Raw genomic sequence first — 19,113 nt, forward strand, 5'->3', positions numbered from 1 at the left:
AAAAAATCCAGTGCTGTATGCGAGTGTATTGTATTTGTGTATAAGGTACCTGGGAATGGGTTTCAAGGTTGCCAAGCTTGGTGGCGGCGGGGGGTGTGTGAAAGTGGATGGATTTTGGAAGAACATAGATCTGAGAGTTGTAGGACTGGAGAAGGTTATATTAACAGGAATGGGCAAACCCAAGTCCATTTGGAGCTTTGAACATAGTAAAAAATGAATTATTTGGGAAGTTTTAAAAGAAAAGCCTTTTTGATTCAAGAATTTTGCTATTTTATTTGCCTAACAATAAGGTTCACGATTACTTTTGAATCATATTATCATCATGATTACAGTCTTTCTTTTTACAGTTTACAGCCCGAGTTATTTGCAGATGTAAAGTTATGTAGTTTTTGCATGACTGCCTACTGACTATCTCCACAATTTCTTTTATACTCGTGTTACGGACTCAGTGAATGTCCCTTTAAGATAGTGTGTGTGTGTGTGTGTGTGTGTGTGTGTGTGTGTGTGTGTGTGTGTGTGTGTGTGTTTGTGTGGCGTGCTTATGTCAATAGAAGATAAAGGACGTAATGACGTTGTTGAAGAGGTCAGTCGAAGGAAGAGAGAGAGAGAGAAAAGGGAGAGAGACACCAGCCTGCTAGTTTTCTTTATCGATGGATGAGAAACAATAACTGTGCCTGCCACTGAAATCCATGTATGGAAATTGGAAGTAATCCGGTGGAGTTCACTTTGTTGCTGACCTGCAGAAGGAAACAGGTATTTGTGTGGACGACCACGATTCGGATGCTTTTCGGGGTGAGGAAGTCACTACCGAGTAAACACTGAAGTGTCGTTTGGGTTCCATCGTGGAACATTTGGATTTCGTAATTACTCTCCCTATCTCCCTATATCTACATCTTATCTTCAGACAACGGTGGTTGTTGAAGAAGCCCTTGCTCATGTTTCACCTTATGGCTTGCGGAACTGAACTTTAAGAACCATTCGTTGGACTTGGAGTTTGGGACTTTGCCACACACACACGAAGAGTTTAGTTTTTGGGGTTAATGTTCAAGGTTTAACATTTTTGAATTCTAACATACTAACATTTTTACTTTTATTTTTTGAATTATCATAAGTAGTGATTAATAAAATAGTTTTTAACACTGAATCATGACTCAGTGTGTTTCTTTTGTTGCTGGTTCGTAACACTTGTATTTGTCCTTTAGCTTTGTTCAATGAACAAAAGTGGAATTAAGAGATTAACAAAAATTAACAGAGGGCAGAAATCAACAGACTCATTTTGATGGGAATTAGAATGTTTGTCTTCACCTAGAATTCAGATTATATAAACTTCAATCAACAGAAAATAATCTTGTGTGAAAAAGAGACAGAATTACAGTGACAACATTGTAAAACCAGGTGAGAATTGGTGAGGGAATGCCAATAAATGAAATACTAATAACTATCCATATTCAATTCAAAATCATTGATCCTTCCAAAACAAGGTGCAAAGAATTGTTAAAGGAACTGCTTGAAGAAATGTATGTGAATACACTGATGAAAATAATATTTTGTGAACTTGAAGCCTATTGAATATCCACAGTAGTAAAGGATATGGAACTGTACAGCAGAAACTGTGTGATAGAGTTAGTGCAAATAATCATGTATCATTCAAGTGAAGACCAGTGGGAATGGTAGAAAGAATTTCAAAATTGAAGGAAAATACACAAACAACAGCAGTGGAGGAAGACCCTGGAAAAGCAGAGAACAAGACAGGCCAAGAAGTAATTCCAACAGAAATACTGCAAAAGATGCAAAAACTGAAAACGTTGATGAGGAAGACAGCAAAACTAACTGTGGTAAGTAAAAACAGAGAAAAAGAAAACAAAAAGAGTGTTTAAAAGAGTATGACAAAAGGAGGAAAGGAGAAAGGGAAAAAAACAAAATAATTCAACCAAAGGCCAAAAAGAACCAATGAAAAAAAAGAGAACTATTTGAACCTTGTTAAAGGAAATAGAAGAGATAGAAAGCTCAAAAGGCATCAGAAGCTAAAGAAGTAGCAAACAGCTGTGGAGCTTCAGGAATGTTGCAAACCAAAATCTTAATTGGATGGGAAAAAAAGGATTCAAAGTAGAATTATAACTGAAGAAAGGCATAAAAGTAGAACCCAAAAGTGATTTCAAAAAATTGCTAGTTGGAGGAAAAGCAAAGAAAATAAAGGTAAATTTAAATATTGTCAAACAAAACTAAGTGAGTAAACTCTAAATATCACTACAGTAAAGCACAAACTGCTAAAGGAGCAAAAGAGAACATAGCAATAAAGAAACCTTAGGAAAAATCACAACTGTCTGAACAAATTAAAAACTTTGGAATTGGTTAACGAAGAAACGAAGCAAGAGAAATGGAAGCATATTGAAGCAGTGACTTGGTTAAATGACAAAAAGAAAAAAAATTGTGGCACTTGCCCACGAAAGTCCAAAAGGCATAAAGAGGGAAATCTAACATTATCGATACCATCAGTCAGCAGAACCAGTTTAATCTTAAGGGTTAGCCCCTGTGCAGATCATACTGCAAACTGCAGGTTCTAGCCAATAACATATGAAAGTGAAGACTTGCACTTGTATGGCACCTTGAGTCTCTTCATAACCTTGGGATATCTCAAAATACTTCAAAGGCAACAAAGTACTTGTGAAGTATAGTCACCATCACAACATAGGTAAGGCAGCCAATTTGCACAAAGTAAAATCTCACCATTAGCAAAATGATAATCTTTCAGGAAGAGTTCTGCAGCATTCTACATGTCAGCTAATCCACGTTTCAAAAACCAGTTATCACTGCTGAAATTATGCATTTTCCTACAGTCACGCCATTCTGCAGTTTTGGTTGTGACAAGAGCTGTTGCTCCTTCTTCAGTAGCCGGTAAAGGAAATGAAGCATCATAATCATTGTCTCCCTGAACACCTGATATCAATATCTTCACTTCACTTCCTTGAACTGTACAAATGGAAATGTCAGATTCCACAAAATGATCTGATTGCTGATTTCTTACAGAAGAGAATTCCTGTGCATCTTCAGCATGTGCCGTTTCCTTGGAATTTGAAATGATGACATTACTATCGGGCATCACATCTGAAAATTATAAATGGATAAATTAAAATAGTGACCATGCAGCATGAATGGAGGAACAATAAGAAAAACATACAATCCTATCTTTTTATGAACAATCCATCTATTAAGGATCAAGAAGAAAGTCATCAAAATAGTAACCAAATTTTAAAATTTTATCATAATAGATTAAGTATGAGGTCTTTTACTTTACTTCTGTGACAATTCTCTCCAAACTTCATGCGGGACTTACAATGATCTGATAATGTACCTGTTTTGGCGATGACAACCCTGCAGGATATCTGTGAAGGCAAGCAGTGAATTCTTCAATCGGTTAGATTGAATAATCCTCATTGAGGCACACAGTCCAAGTCAGAGTGTAGAAAGAAGGAAATATGCATTAGATTTAATGCATGAATAGAATGCAAAATGAAGATTATGAAATAAAGTTGGAATTAAGGGAGATAAGAAAAAGGAAATTGTAAATAATGAATTTTCGGGGAAAAACACTTGTCAAGTGTTATGGATTAGGTTACTACTGGTGAATATCCCTTTAAGACATAGCACTGTGTGTGTGTGTGTGGCGTGATAATGACAACAGAAGATAAGGATGTAATGACGTTTTTGGTCAGTGAGAGAGAGAGAGAGACACAGACAGACAGACAGACAGAGAAGCCTGCTGGTCTCTGTATCGATGGATGAAAAACAGTAACTGTCTCTGTCACTACAATCCACGTATGGATTTTTGGAATGATCCAGTGGAGTCCACTTTGTCGTTAACCTGTAGAGGGAAACAGGTATTTGTGTGGACGGCCATGATCCGAATGCTTTTTGAGGTGGCAGATATTTCGGAACAAAGGAATGGAGATCATCAGTGATTGAGGTGTCGTATGGGTTCCATCGTGGAACATTTGGATTTCGTAATGTCTCTATTTTCTCTCTATGTCTTGTCTTCAGTTAATGGTGGTTTTGAGGAAGCCTTTGCTCACGTTTCACCTTACGGCTTGCTGAACTGAACTTTGAGAACCATTCCTGGACTTGGAGTTTAGGAATTTGCCACACACACACTTTGAGTTTAGTTTTGGGGTTAATGTTTAAGATCTAACATTTTTACTTCTAACACTCTAACATTTTTATGTTTACTCTTTCTTATTATCTTAAGTAGTTATTAATAAAATAGTATTTAACACTTATACATGACTTGGTGTGTTTCTTTTGTTGCTAGTACGTGACACAAGGCCAGATAGGTTATTCTGCTTTACATCTTGTTCTGTTAAAGACTTTCTCAATACAGAAAAATATAGAATTTCAGCTGATTTGATTAAAATAGACAAGGTATATCATATTCATGAGAGCAGCAAAAATGAATTAGATAGGTTAGAGAGAATAAGGGAAAACGTGAATAAATCATTTAAGCAGAAAACTAGATTTCATGTCTTGCAGGCTTTTTTCTAATGCAAGGAAAGATAAACCTTTAAGATAAATTGCCAGCTTATGCAGCAAGCACATATTGATTGAAACCTTCAAAGAAGTGTGAAACACATTTCCCTGGAAGGCTGCTATTACATTGTGCGAAAGGAAAGGTTGATATTCAGATTATTACATGGTTTATGTTATTTTCTGCAATTCTTTTTCTTGGAATTAGACTTGGGTGCCTTTATTTTCCCCCAAATATGGTTCTTTCTCTTCTTCTCCTGGGAGATTACACAATGGCTGGTGGTGACAAATGACTGGCTCTCACCTTGTAATGGATGGGATAAGTTTAAATCACTAGCTAATCTTTTTTCGATATTTGAGAGAAAATTCACACATTGATAGTTAATGTGCAATTATTTTGCAGTACTAACAGTTCAGCAATATTATATATTCAATCAAAATCTATTAGTTATTCACTTAAGTAAGAGGGAATTATCTTCCAATATACGACATGTATTAGTGAAGAAATTATGGTCTTTTGGAACAGAAAGTTAAGTTTATTTGACAAAATTTGACAAAACAAAATATTAATCAAGGTTTTCATTGGTGTCTTCTTACAGAACTGCAGTGCTGGTATCTAAAATGTCGTAACATCACAATAGTGGCCCAACTTTCATTATGTAACACTATCCCACAGAAAGGCATGATGGTGCAGCAGTTAGTACTCCTGACTCACAGCTCAGGAACCTGGGTTCATCCGTGACCTCAGCTGCTGTCTATTTGCACACTCTCCATGTGGCCACATGGGCTTCCTTTGGATGCCATGATTTGCTCCCACATGCCAAAGATGTGCTGGTAAATTAATTAGCTATTGTAAATTACCCTTTAGTGTGAGAAATTGACAAAAGGGAAATTGATGGGCATACGAGAGAGAATGAGTTGCAGGGATGCAGTGAATTAAGAAGGGAGAATGGGACAGGAATTGTTCTGCTGGGAGTCAACCAGGTCCTGATGGGCTGAATGGCCTCCTGCTGTGTCTCCATAAGTACATATAGAGCAGTTCATTTTCAACCCCATTATTATGGACAATATTACATGCAACAAAAGGTAATATCAATAAAGCTTTACCTCAAGCTTAGTCTCCAAACAAGGAAATGGCTCTAACAAATTTTAAAATGGTAACATTGAATACAAATTAGTGTTAACAATTTTTCATTATTTTTTCCAATCTAATTGGTGCTGTTGCTCATTTAATTTTAAAATGTACTTCAGATTATCATACAATAGAAATATCAACATTTGAACATCACCTGTAGATTTAAATGGTGCATTTGCTTTCCGTTGATGCAATTTTCGAATGAAAAGAATGAATACAATAAATATTAATATTAAAAGTGGAAGTAATCCAACGATAATCCATGCGAGTCTACCTGCAGCAATACTCTTAGTGGTCATGGAAGATACTGGGGTATCTGTGGGTAATAAAAAAAAGACATTTACATGGGAGATGTAACAGACTGTAGAACTATTTGTTCCTTTATTTTCCAGATCCACGGGAATGATAATTTCTCATCAAAGCCACTTAAAGTATTCTAATTTAAAAAACTGCTCATAAGAATAACTTACAATAATCCTTAAAATCACAAAGTTAAAATAGTTTTCAATAGCCACCGATGAAATTATGTTAAACTCATTTCTTTCCACGTAAGAGATTAAAAATATAGGAAACTCTGCCAATTACTTTGTGCAGCATGGTACGCTTCAGTCTATTGCAGTATGGTCCTTCCTTGCTTAAGAAGCAGAAATGCACCAAGTCTGATGGGCATGTCATTGACATCAATCGACGTAATTGTATGACTGGTGTTTCTGTACTTCAAATTCACATTTGTGGTTTATGAATTGCATGGGCATCAACTGCAGAGGAGTAGAATTGAAACTGAAGAATTGGAGAAGTTGTTTTGTCAAAAATTCAGAAGAGTACAAAGGGAACAGCTTTCTAAGTGATATTAAAGCTGCAGGGTATTACGCATTCAATTTTTGCTAGGTAGGTCAATTTAAACAAATGTGACCTTAAAAAAATTACAGTGAGTAGAATAAAAACTTTACTTCATCCACGGCTCTGCCACTGTTCAAGTACAATACAATCCCACAATTGGTATTGGTATTGGTTTATTATTGTCACTTGTACCAAGGTACAGTGAAAAACTTGTCTTGCATACAGTTCATACAGATCAACTTATTACACAGTACATTGAGGTAGTACAGGGTAAAAACAATAACAGAATACAGAGTAAAGTGTCACAGCTACAGAGGAAGTGCTGTGCATGTAGACAGTAAGGTGCAAGGTCATAACAAGACAGACTGTGAGGTCAAGAGTACATCTCATCGTGTAAGGGAACTGTTCAAGAGTCTTATCACAGTGGGATAGAAGTTGTCCTTGAGACTGGCGGTATTTGCCCTCGGGCTCTTGTATCTTCTACCTGATGGAGAGGGGAAAAGAGACAAAGACCTGGGTGGATAGGGCCTTTGATTATGTTGGTTGCTTCAGCAAGGCAGTGAGAGGTATAGACAGAGTCCATGGAGGGGAGGCTGGTTTCCATAATGTGCTGGGCTATGTCCACAACTCTCTGCAGTTTCTTGCAGTCCCGGGTAAAGCAGTTGCCGTACCAAGCTGTGATGCATCCAGATAAGATGCTTTCTGTGGTGCATCGATAAAAGTTCATGAGTGTCAAATTTCTTTGGCCTCCTGAGGAAATAGGGGCACTGGTGAGCTTTCTTGGCTGTGGTGTCTACGTTTTGGACCAGGACAGGCTATTGGTGATGTTCACTCCTAAGAACTTAAAGCTCTCAACCCTCTCGACCTCAGCACCGTTGATATAGACAGGTGCATGTACACCGTCCCCTTTCCTGAAGTCACTGACCAGCTCTTTTGTTTTGCTAACATTGAGGGAAAGGTTGTTGTCATGACACCATGTCACTGAGCTCTCTACCTCTTTCCTGTACTCTGGCTCATCGTTATTTGAGATACGGCCCACTACGGTGGTATCATCTATAAACTTGTAGATGGAGTTAGAACAGATGTTTTGCCCATCGATCAAGAAAATTGCTCCATTCTGGTGTTTAAATACCTTAATGGCCTGATAACATTAATTTATTAAAATTCCTCTCCCAATTCCCATAGAATTTGGTGTTTGTCAGACTCTGGGCTCTTGGGTACATGTTCCCTGTCATATCAGACATGCCTTCAGCTGTTTTGATTTCTGTTCTCGAATTTTCCCTCAAAATCCTGTCATATCTTCACCTTAGTTCAAAACCTATTTAAAAGCAATCCTTTTGACCAATCTTTTAGGATTCCCTGCTCAAAGCTTCCACCTGAGAACACAGATCAGTATTGCATGGTGACATGACCTTTGGCCCACAATATAGGTGCCAACCAAGATGCCAAATTAAACTAAACCTATCTGCCTACAATTGATCAATATCCCTCCATTCTCTGCATGTTCATGTTCTTAATCACCACTATCATGTGTGCTTCCAGTACCATTCCTGGCAGCACGTTCCAGGCACCTACTACTCTCTGTGTAAAAAAATTAACCTGCATATCTCCTTTAATCTTTCCCCCTATCATCTTAAAGCTACATCCTCTAGTATTTGGCATTTCTACTCTGGGAAAAAGACTCTTATCTATCCTATCTATGCTCCTCATAATCTTATAAACCTCTATCAAATCTCCCCTCAGCTTCCAGTGCTCCGGAGAAAACAATCCAAGATGGTCCAACCTTTCTGCTATTATCTAGGCTTTTTTTTTCCCATGAGTACACTTCTGAAGCACATTGGGGGTACATTTTCAACGTTATAAATGCCAGTTGTTTTTCTGCTTAGCATAAAATACTTAGAAAGTTACTTTTTCAATCTATTCATGAATGGAGGCACAAATGATGTGCAAAAGAAAATAAAATGGAGATCATTTTCCACAAAGTCTCAGAAAGGAGAATGAAGACCCAGAAAACAATTAAGAAGGTATTAGTCCCAGAATATACAATAAAAGGGTAGCAACAACAATAATTAAACAGGAGTCAAATCAACAGAGGGAAGTATCAGTAAATTAGAAACTTGTCTTGGTAATAGCATTTAGTATTATTTACTATCGGAGTCCATATGTTGTGCATTCAGGCAACCCTCATGGTGTTAAGCAGCTAATCTAGAGCGACATTCAGTGCAGAATTGAAAGATAGCTGTCCTGATAAAAGTGCCATCTGTTGGATAAGATGTTCAACTGAAAAACATCCACCCATCAGATGAATGAAAACGGTATTCTATGACACTGTTTAAGGCGAGTAGGAGACGTTTGCAAGTGGCAGCAGTCAGAACTCAACAGAAATCATTGAAAAAAACTGAATCCTTCCACTGATGATCAAGCTACCAGAGCTTGCCAGTCAACTGTCCTCAAAGCATGCTCTTACCCGGAGCAGATATCTGTCAAGGGGTTGGATCCAGCTGACCATCAGAATACAGGTCCTTTTGGATCGTAACTGACAGGCCGCACCCCAAGCAATGATTTGAGAATCAGTTCGGCCTGCCTCTTGGCTTACTGAATGTGAAAGATGTCATAGGGAGTTAATATCTGTGAATATTCTTGATATTCAAAAACAAAAAAATTAAAAATACAGGAAAATAATTCAAAACATTCAAAGCAAATCAAATAGTAAAAAACAGAATTATTTATTATTGATGCTTCTGTCCATAGCTGTTTCTTCCAATTCACTTGCTAGACTTGCACAATTTTATTTAGGTGAAAGTTTAATTTGAGTGCCAAGAAACCTGAAAAAGCTTGTGCTCCCCAAACTTTTAAAACCATTATTTTAATGACATTTTGAGTCACCTTGCAGTACTACACAAGTACTTCTGCATTTGTCTACAACACAATAGTGATTGTATTTCAAATCTAATTCTTTGCTTGTCAAGTATGATGGATGTTGAAGACCTTGGAAAAGATGTGATATCAATGCAGAAGGACTGCTATTTGGCTCAGTCCCATAGCCCTGTGTACAGATCTGCCTCGAGCTGCAATAGTCCTCTGTTCAGACTGTACCTTGTATGCTGTGTCCATTACCAACCCTACAATATTCAGCTGCCTTTCAAATAGCAGAGTAGAGGCACAAGGGCGAATTCAAGTGGCAGGGGTCTGATTTTTAAAAAATACTAAACAAACTTTGTGAAAAGAATTCATCTCAGTCCCTTAACATTTGCTATTTGCACTCCACTTCTTAGATTCAGTTACGACTTCAATTGAGCTGAATTTTGGAAACACCAACATCCACCCCATCAAATACAATAGGAACAGATTCTGTAAGCTTTCCCTGAGTTGGAACATCTCCCTCCAACTCTCCTCTGGTTTTATGAATCCTTTTGAGGATGAAGAACATCTAGGCATTAACCTTGATTGCTTCTCAGCAATGTATTAGGGAAATTGAAGAGGGGTTTCAGTTCATATCATGCTTCTGCTGCAAATAATTATTTTATTGACTAGAAATTCAATGTAATCCCCAATTATAGGACCAATGGCTGCAGTAGGTGAAGATGCTAATTACGACATTTCTCCTGAAGGGTTGGAGAATAATTTACTGAACTCAATCAACAACAGTTCTCAATTATACTGTGTTTTTAGTTAAGAGAAATGCTTGCCATAGAACAAAAAGAGCAAGTGATGAGCTTCCATTGGAAGTTCTTTTCCACAACAGTGGAGGATTATGTCATTGAATATATTCAAGAAGAAGGTAGATACATTTCTCCATGATAAGGGGTGAAAGTGGGGACAGGATGCTGAAGCCATAATTGTACTGAATGATGGAGACCTAGAGCCGAATGGCCTATTCCTGCTCCCATTTTCTAGGTTTCTAAATTTAAGAGAGATGATCAAAACCTCAGAAGAAATTTGTTCTGAGAAGACTACAAAGGTTTGCCAAAGATTATTGATTTCAAAGCTTCAGATCAAAGTGATAATGAAGGAGCTTAGAATGATTGAGGCAGAAGGAAGCAACCTTGTTAATGCTATCATAAACGTTATGGATGTGGTAAATCTGAAAATAGTAAATACTCAAAATGTTCTGCAGGTCATGCAAGCTCTGTGAAAAGAGAAAGAGTTATACTAGGGAATAAGGAAATGGCAGAGAAATTAAAATGTTTTGCCTCTGCTTTCATGCAAAAAAACAACAAAAACATCTCAGAAATAACAGAGAACTGCAATATGTTTTAAATATTAAGTGTTTGAAAGATGGTGTTCAGAAGGACCAGGGTATCCTTGTAGGCATGTCACTGAAAGCCAATATGCAGGTACATAAAGCAGATAAGAGGACAAACAGCATGTTTGCCTTTACTGCAAGAGGATTTGAGTACAAGAGTAGACTCACCTTGCTCTCATTATATAGAATGCCCTGGTAAGTCTGCATCTGGAACATTGGGTACAGGTCTGGTCTCCCTATCTAAGGGTTATTTGTGAAAGACAGTGCAGCAAAGGTTTACCAGGTTGATTCCAGGAATGGTGAGTCATTGTATAAGGAGAAATTAAGACTAGGCTTCCAGTGTTTATAATTTAAAAGAATGAAAGGATGTCTCAGAATCAGATTTATTATCACTGACATATATTGTGAAATTTCATCTCATTGATACATAAAAAATTCTTATTTAATTGATTGTTGTTACCCTTTAGCAAGGGTATCTAGAAACAGAAGTCACATTTTCAAAAAAAAAGGTCATACATTCAAAATGGAGTTGAGGACAAATTTCTTCAAGCAAAGAATAGTGAATCTTTGAACTCCCTACCCAATGGGGCTGTGGAAGCTCAGTTGGTAAGTTTATTGAAGGTAAAGATTCATAGATTTTTTGACATTTAGAGATTCAGTGTATATAAGGTTGGTGCAGGAAAGTGGTGCTGATGATCTTACTGAATCGTGAAGCAGGCAAAGGGGGCAATAGCCTACTCCTGCTTCTATTTGCCATCTGTGGAATGTAACCAGGGGGAACTGAATAATTAAGACTGTGATTTTGGACTAATAAACTAAACACTTGATTTCTTCATTAAATAGTTGGTGGTGGAAACATTTTTATTTTTGTGGATACCTCATCTGCAGTTGCTTTACCTCCTTCAGAAGGTAGTCAACCTCAGAACCTCAGTGCACACTGCAGATGACCAGTAAGATGGACTTGCCTGCTCCATACACTGCTGTGGCATCTGTAGTGTGTTAATAGATATGCATATTTGGAGTGTATTAAAACACGTACTTGCTGCATTACAGTCTGTAAATGTATAGAATCCACATGTTATACCCTTGAAACCAAGGAGCTTTCTGTGAGAGTCTGAATGTATGAGGGAAGAGCATGCAAGTATGAGAGGGTGTGTCAGAAAGAGTGAGGGTGTTAGAGCACATGACTGTGAGAGGAAGTTTATAAGTCTGCATAAGTGCATGTATGTCTTAAATATAATAATAATCATCAAGACATAGCCAGTGCACACTGGGTACTAGATGCTTCAATGCATCAGCGCCTCCTTCCCAGGGCACCAATGCTCAAGACAAGAGGGCATGGCTTTAAGGTTATGCGTGGGAGGTTCAGGGGAGATCTCAGGGGGAGGTTTTTCACCCAGAGAGTGGTTGGTGCATGGAATGCACTGCCTGGGGTGGTGGTGGAGGCAGATACATTGGACAGGTTCAAGAGTTTGTTGGATAGGCATATGGAGGAATGTGGGATAGAGGGATATGCGGGAGGAAAGAGTTAGATTGTATGAGGGTGGTTTGATGGACGGCACAACATGGTGGGCCGAAGGGCCTGTTTTGTGCTGTATGGTTCTATGGTTCTATGGTTATAATGAAGCCATTCAGCCCAACATGGGCACATCAGCCAAAGTTCAAGCCATTTAGTTTACCCAGAGCTCTCCGCCCTGATGTATGGTTCTTCAAGTGTTCGTCCAGGTGCATAATCAATGTGATGAGCTTTTCCTCCTCCACCTATTCATCCAGTACACTCTAAAGCCCACTACTCTTCAGATGAAACTGCTTTTCCTCAAAATCTCCTCTAATCCATCCATCAATTAAATTTAAAGTCAGCGTGCTCCAGTTATTGGCCTCTCTGCAAAGGGAAATAATGCCCATCCACCCTCTGGACCTCCAATAATTCTGTACCCTCAGCAGCCTTACTCAATACACAGAGCCACAAAAGGACAGATCCCCAATAGATTGATCAAAGAGGTAGATTTAACAAACAGTTTAAATAGGGTAAAGAAAGAGATTAGGAGGTTTAGGGACAGAATTCCAGAGCTTTGGTGGGGGGGTGGGGGCAGGAAGGCAGGGGAAGGAGGTGACTAAGCCATAAATGGAACAACATATCTCGAGAACTAAACAAAGGGGTGGGCATTTGGCAGGCTTTGAAATCAAGGACAAATTTTTTTTAATAAATCTAAGTTAACAAAGTGCCAGCAAGCACAGGAGTGATGGGCAAATTTTGTAAAAGAGTTAGAACATGGACAACATGGTTGGTTTACTGAAGATAGAACTTAAGAGACTAGTTGTGATCTTGGAATCGTTGATTCTCGATGTAACACGGGCACGGAAGATGGTTTTTGAAGGAGGTACAGTGGGGCAATATTACTATAGTAGAAATAAGCATTGTCAACAATGGTCCAGGTATGGTCTGAAGCTCACTTGGGGGTCAAAAGCGATACAAAGGCAATTTTCCCTGGTTCAATATCACAGTGATGCCAAGAAGAGAAAAGGAGTAGAAAGCAGAGGAATGCTATAATTCTAACACCTTTACAAAATACATAAGAATACAAGTACACATGTACTAAATACAGTTTATCTAATCTCATGGCAGCCAATTGGGTCCAACCTTGCTATCACTCCTGACTGACAAGCACTCCAGAAGTCCATATCCCACAAAATAAAACAACACCTTAGTGGCAGACTATATCCCTACCGATATTCAACAACTCAGCATCTGGAAAGAGGAGGATTATAATCAGGGATTTCAGAGATGCTGTTTGCCAAAGGGATCCTCCTCCCAACAAATGAATAGCTGCTCTCCAAAACGGCACTGTGAATTCTGTACACCTAGAAGCACAATGGACATGATCTTCACCACTCAACAACTCTAAGGAAAATACAGGGAGCAACATCAACCCTTATACATGGCCTTTCTTGATCTCACTGAAGCCAGGAGAGACTGCAAAAAGCTCTCCTCAATTTCAGTTGCCCACATAATTCATCTCCATCTTACATTTGCTTCAGGATGGCCTGTAAGTCATGATCCTAACCAACAAGTCTACAACAGAGCCAATTTCAATGATGACTGCTGTCAAACTCAACTACATTATTGCCCCTTTTCTTCCCCAATTATTCTTTCTGCAATGATGCACATCACCTCCGTCAAATTGCCTCTGGGAGTGAAGATCAATGTCAGAATGCATGGGAAATTGTTCAGCCAGAAGTGACTACAGTACAGGACCAAAAGGTCACCCAAACCTCTATAGTCAAGCTACAGTATGCAGATAATACTTGCATTTGCACACTTTTAGAGGCCAAACTTCAAACCGATGTCATTTCATTCACCGAAGCACATGAGAGTATGGACTTTGCACTCAATATTTGCAAGACACGATTCCTCTAACAACCTGTCCCACTATACTACACTTTTCAAGAGTCTTGCCATGACCATTTATTGCCATGACCATTTATTGCTGTCTGGCAATAAATGGTCAGGGCAAGACTCTTGAAATTGTGGACCACTTCTCATATCTCAAGATCCACTTCTTAACAAAGGCAGACATCAATGACTAAACTCACCATCTCCACTGCACTAGCACAGCCTTCAGTCATTTGTGGAAAAGGGTGTCTGAAGATCATTTCCTCATGTCTGGCTCAAAACTCATGGTCTAACAGGCAGTGGTGGTCCCAGACCATCTAGATGTTTCTGACTTCCAAATTTTCTGCAGCAGTGCATTAAGACATTGGAAAGATAACACCAATACTGCCTCTGCAAAATCCCCTGAATTCACTGAAAGGTCAAGTGAGCCAATGTCAGTCCCTTAGGCTATCATCTCCAGCATTGAGGCATAATCAATTAGCTCCAATGAGCAGGTCACTACAAGCCCCACACCATTCTCTTGAAACAGACACTCTATCCCAAGCTCTGTCATGGGAAGAGATTACCAGGAGGACAGAGGAAAAGATTGAAGAATACAGTCAAAGCCTCATTGCAAAAATGCAACATTCCCACTCACTTTTAGGAATCCTTGGCTGGTCAAAGTGGGGAAGCAGCATCAAGGATGGTATTGAGAATTTTAAATTCATGAATTGGGAGCACATAGTAGATCTACATAAACTGTGAAGAGAGCACATTACCTCACAACCGACCCACCCACCTTGTGAGACATCTCTGTGTCCCAAGCACGGAAGGCTGTGATTTCCACATAGCCCTCCTCAGTCACCTCTAGAGCCTACAGGAGTGGAAGCTAGCCATCTCAATCCTGAGAGTCTGTCTAATATGTAATAAGACCTAATCTTATTATAACTTACTGAGCTGAATTCGTCAGCGTAAGAAAAAGCCCCTAAATATAGTAAACATTTTACTTAGTATGTTTCACTGGAAACATCTGCCCCAGAAATCGGCTCAAGTCTACACTTCCTGGACTCTACACTCGTGGCTGAGTTGACTCCACAAACAATTCGTTACTAGTTAAAATAAAACCGGCATGAAAACTTTTCAAATTATCATTGCTGTTTCACCTCTGCCGTGCCTTCAACTCTCCAGTGGCAGGAAACCTCGAAGAGACATCTCGACTTTGAGCCCTCATAAAAACCTTGAAAAATTCTGTGTTGGAAACTTCTATAGGCGGTCTCAGCAACATGATAACTATTTTTCGCCCGGACTCCATGGTACAGAATACTCCGGGGTACTATAGTGCACAGATTGCAATAGGCTGACTTTGCACGATGTCCTCGGCATCTACTCGCGCTCAACTTACTACTGCAGTTGTAGCCCTGACAGGCAGCAGGTCGCGTACTGGCATTGATGCAACGGAGTTCGCAGGGTTTGCAAGCGGTTGTCAGCTCGTCAAAGTAAAAGGACTTGGAGCACTCGCGAGCCATACGGTCGAAAGAACTTGCTCGTAACACAAAACGCGCACTATTGTCTTGTTTCTGTTCTGAGGAGATGACGAGAGCAATTAATTGAGTTTCAATGGAAGTCGTAATCGAAAGAGGAGCGGGATTTCCCCCTTGTGCTCCCTGGGGTTTTTTTTAATGCGCTGTCATTCATGCAAATTCTTCATTGTGTTGAAATCTGTCTGTCCTTCTTTGTAAGCATCTCAGCCAGACAATCAAAATGTTTCAAGGGACGCAATATTTCATCCTTTCCATTCGTCGACCAAATATAAGCAACTCCAAACAGAATCCGGTTACATTTCTCAGAGAGAGCAAGTGAAGGGTTGATAATTTAAATTCGAAGTTATTTTAAACTAGGTTTTGCATGTAACGTTTTAACTAACAAGGTCGCCATCTGGCGCTGGGATTGCAAGCAAGTTTAGCAGAGTGTTGTCAAAAAAAAAATCAGCGCCATCTGCCGAATGTCCATGAGATCCTTCTTTCTTTCTTGGACAGCCCCTCGGGGCGAAGGATTTCACTCCGGTCCTGTGAGTCCTGCGGTAACCGCAAGCTCTTCCACCGACGGGGCGGTGAGGCGACCGCAACCTCTTCCACCGACGGGGCGGTGAGGGGACCGCAACCTCTTCCACCGACGGGGCGGTGAGGCGACCGCAACCTCTTCCACCGACGAGGCGGTGAGGCGACCGCAACCTCTTCCACCGACGGGGCGGTGAGGGGATCGCAACCTCTTCCACCGATTGGTTAAGAGGTAGCTGACAGGGTGGCAGGTGGGTAGTTGATGGATGAACACCTCATCTTCTGTCTGGGCAAGTTGCAGCCTTCAGAACTCGGTATCGAACTCTCCAACGTCAGGTAATTCACTCTTTTTTTTCTTCTGTATCAGTTCTGGCGATTTTTACCTGTTCATCATCTTGGTTCAGATTTTCTTTTTCCGTATTTGTCTCCCTTGCCGGGCATGTTCCACAGTCTTACTATTGGAAACACGTTATTACAGAAGAAGCATAATCTGCTACTTAATTCACTTGGTCTAATCTATCAGAGAAATTTCCTTGAATGCACTCATCCCCTACCTCACCTTCTTTACTACCTAAATAAGAGAACAAAAATGGAAACAAATGCTGAAAGTATTCAGCAGGTAACATGGTCCAGGCACATGCCAACATTCATATAATAACATACATCTCTCGTATTCTGAAAAATTCTGACTCAACAATTGAGGAAAGTATACTGTGGTTGCAGAGATCACATGGGGGGACACCACTGGTCACATCCTGCAATAGTTGTGATAGTTGTTTGTTATCCCACAAGTGCCTTAGTGCTCAGGATGCATTCCCAGGAATGAGAGATCGTGGAATCAATGCCAAAAGTCATTATAGCATTAAATATAAAAATGTGTGACTGACAGCACTGTTCTAGCAAACTGGAACAAATCCCTGCCCTCCCCCTGCTGAATGCCACTGTGGGAGGAGGGAGGTCAGGGATCCTGGCTGGCCACCACTGAGCTTGCTACCACTGAGAAATCTCTGGTCTGGGGATAGCCATGTAACCAGACAAAGAGCAGGGGAAGACAGCAGCTTCCATCACATCCAACAAGAGGTGACGAGAGAGACTATTGAATCCGGGCACATGGGAGCAGCTGCTACTTGTCCTTGGCAATGGCCTGCACTCATCATAATAACCCTGAACCCTGCATCTCAGCACTGACCCAGCCTGTCAACTCTACACCATGCCACACAGTGAGGAGATCTGTTTCATTGCTTTGGGAGTGCCAGTGGAGGGCAAAGGTTTGCACCAGGTTCCCAGCAGAGCTGCATGCAGCCCAAGTGAATACCTTTCTTTTTATAAAAAAGTACATGGGGGGAGGGGGGGATGAGGTATGTACTTGTGGATGTTTCGTCTACTCTCGATCATTAGCGAACTGATGGAAGGGACAATCGATTGTGCTATCAAACAGTACTTGCTTAGCCACAACTTGCTCAAAGAAGCTCAGTTTGGATTCCACCAAAGTAACTCAGCTCCTGACCTTATTAGAGCCTTGGTCCTAGAGCTGAACTCGAAGGTGAAGTGAGAGCATCTGCCCTAGATATCAAGGTAGCACTTGATCGAAAATGGCATCAAAAAGCCGTGGCTAAACTGGAGTCAATGGGAATCAGGGGAGAACCTTTTGCTGGTTGGAATCATACCGAACATAAAGGAAGATGGTTATGGTGGTTGGTCGTCAATCATCTCAGCCACATCTCTACAGGAGTTCCTCAGGATCGTGTCCTACACCCAGCCATCTTCAGCTGCTTCATCAATGACATTTCTTCAGTTGTAAGGTAAGAAGAAGGAATGCACAATCTTCAGCACCAGCTCAGATAATGAAGCCGTCCACATCCAAATGCAGCAAGACCTAGACGATATCCAGGCCTGGGCTGATAAGTGGCAAGTCACAAGTGCCAGGCAATGATGATATCCAACAAGAGAAAATCCAGCTATCACCCCCTGACACTCAATGGCATTACCATCCCTAAATCCCCCACTATCAATATCCTGGGGGTTACCATTGACCAGAAGCTGAACTAGAGTAGCCATATACACAATCTGGCTATAAGCAGGTAAGAGGCCAGGAATCCTGCAGTAAGTAACTCACCTCCCAACTGCCCAAAGTCTGTACACAATCTACAAGGCTCAAGTCAGGAAGGTGATGGAATACTCTCCAGTAGTCTGGATGAGTGCAGCTTCAACAACACTCAACAAACTGAACATAGCAGCCCACTTGATAGGCACCCCATCCACAACCATTCACTCAGTCCACCACTGAACACAATAGCAGCAGTTTGTACAGAATGCACTGCAGTGATTCACCAAGACATTTGAGACAGCACTTTCCAAACCCATGACCTCTACCAACTAGAGGGACAAGGGCATCAAGAGCAGAGAACTACTGCCACCCGGAAGTTGCTCTCCAAGCCACACACCATCCTAAATAGGCGACATATCACCGTCTTCACCATTGCTGGGTCAAAATCCTGGAACTCTCTCCTTAAGGACTACAGCACTTCAAGAAGGCAGTTCACCACTACCTTCTCAAGGGCAATTAAGGTTGGGCAATTAAATGCTGGTTCACACTGCAAAGCCCACATCCCTTGATTGAAAAAAAAATTGAAGGAATAGCTGGAAAAAAAATTTGTGCTAATCAAGGTCAGAATTACTGTAAAGTTTGAGAATGTGTGTTTGCATGTATTGGTGTTTGTGTCTGAGAATTCCTTATGAATGCACATATTTTTAACAAAAATGGATAAATATCCTTATTTATTCATAACATCCAGATACTTTCAATGTAAAAGGAATCAGTTTGCCTTCATAATGCATAGAAACTCTGTCACTGCACTTAGATTTATTACTGCAGGGGCAGTGTTCAAGAGGAGTATAACATACTATCAAGGAAGTAGCAAATGTGAGGTTGATGAGAAAATTG

General features: G+C 40.2%; 1 protein-coding gene across 1 annotated transcript; it reads right to left on the reverse strand.

Moving 5' to 3' along the window:
- Window positions 1-592: 592 nt before the first annotated feature.
- Window positions 593-15,690, reverse strand: LOC127573623 (tumor necrosis factor receptor superfamily member 17-like). The gene is made up of 3 exons (XM_052022010.1): window positions 15,515-15,690; window positions 5,808-5,969; window positions 593-3,105 (listed from the first exon to the last, which is right to left on the reverse strand). The coding sequence occupies exons 1-3, from the start codon at window positions 15,636-15,638 to the stop codon at window positions 2,771-2,773; spliced, it is 621 nt and encodes a 206-aa protein (XP_051877970.1). The 5' UTR covers window positions 15,639-15,690; the 3' UTR covers window positions 593-2,770.
- Window positions 15,691-19,113: the final 3,423 nt, after the last annotated feature.

Source organism: Pristis pectinata, chromosome 8 (genome assembly GCF_009764475.1).
Source record: "Pristis pectinata isolate sPriPec2 chromosome 8, sPriPec2.1.pri, whole genome shotgun sequence".
Taxonomy (NCBI): Eukaryota; Metazoa; Chordata; class Chondrichthyes; order Rhinopristiformes; family Pristidae; genus Pristis; species Pristis pectinata.

Excerpts from the sequence above, each read along its gene's own strand:
- LOC127573623 (XM_052022010.1), bottom strand. The coding sequence starts at position 15,638 with ATGGCTCGCGAGTGCTCCAAGTCCTTTTACTTTGACGAGCTGACAACC. Across the intron at positions 5,970-15,514 it reads TCAGGGCTACAACTGCAGTA|ATACCCCAGTATCTTCCATG; the intron begins GTAAGTTGAGCG and ends TATTACCCACAG. Across the intron at positions 3,106-5,807 it reads TGCACCATTTAAATCTACAG|ATGTGATGCCCGATAGTAAT; the intron begins GTGATGTTCAAA and ends TATAATTTTCAG.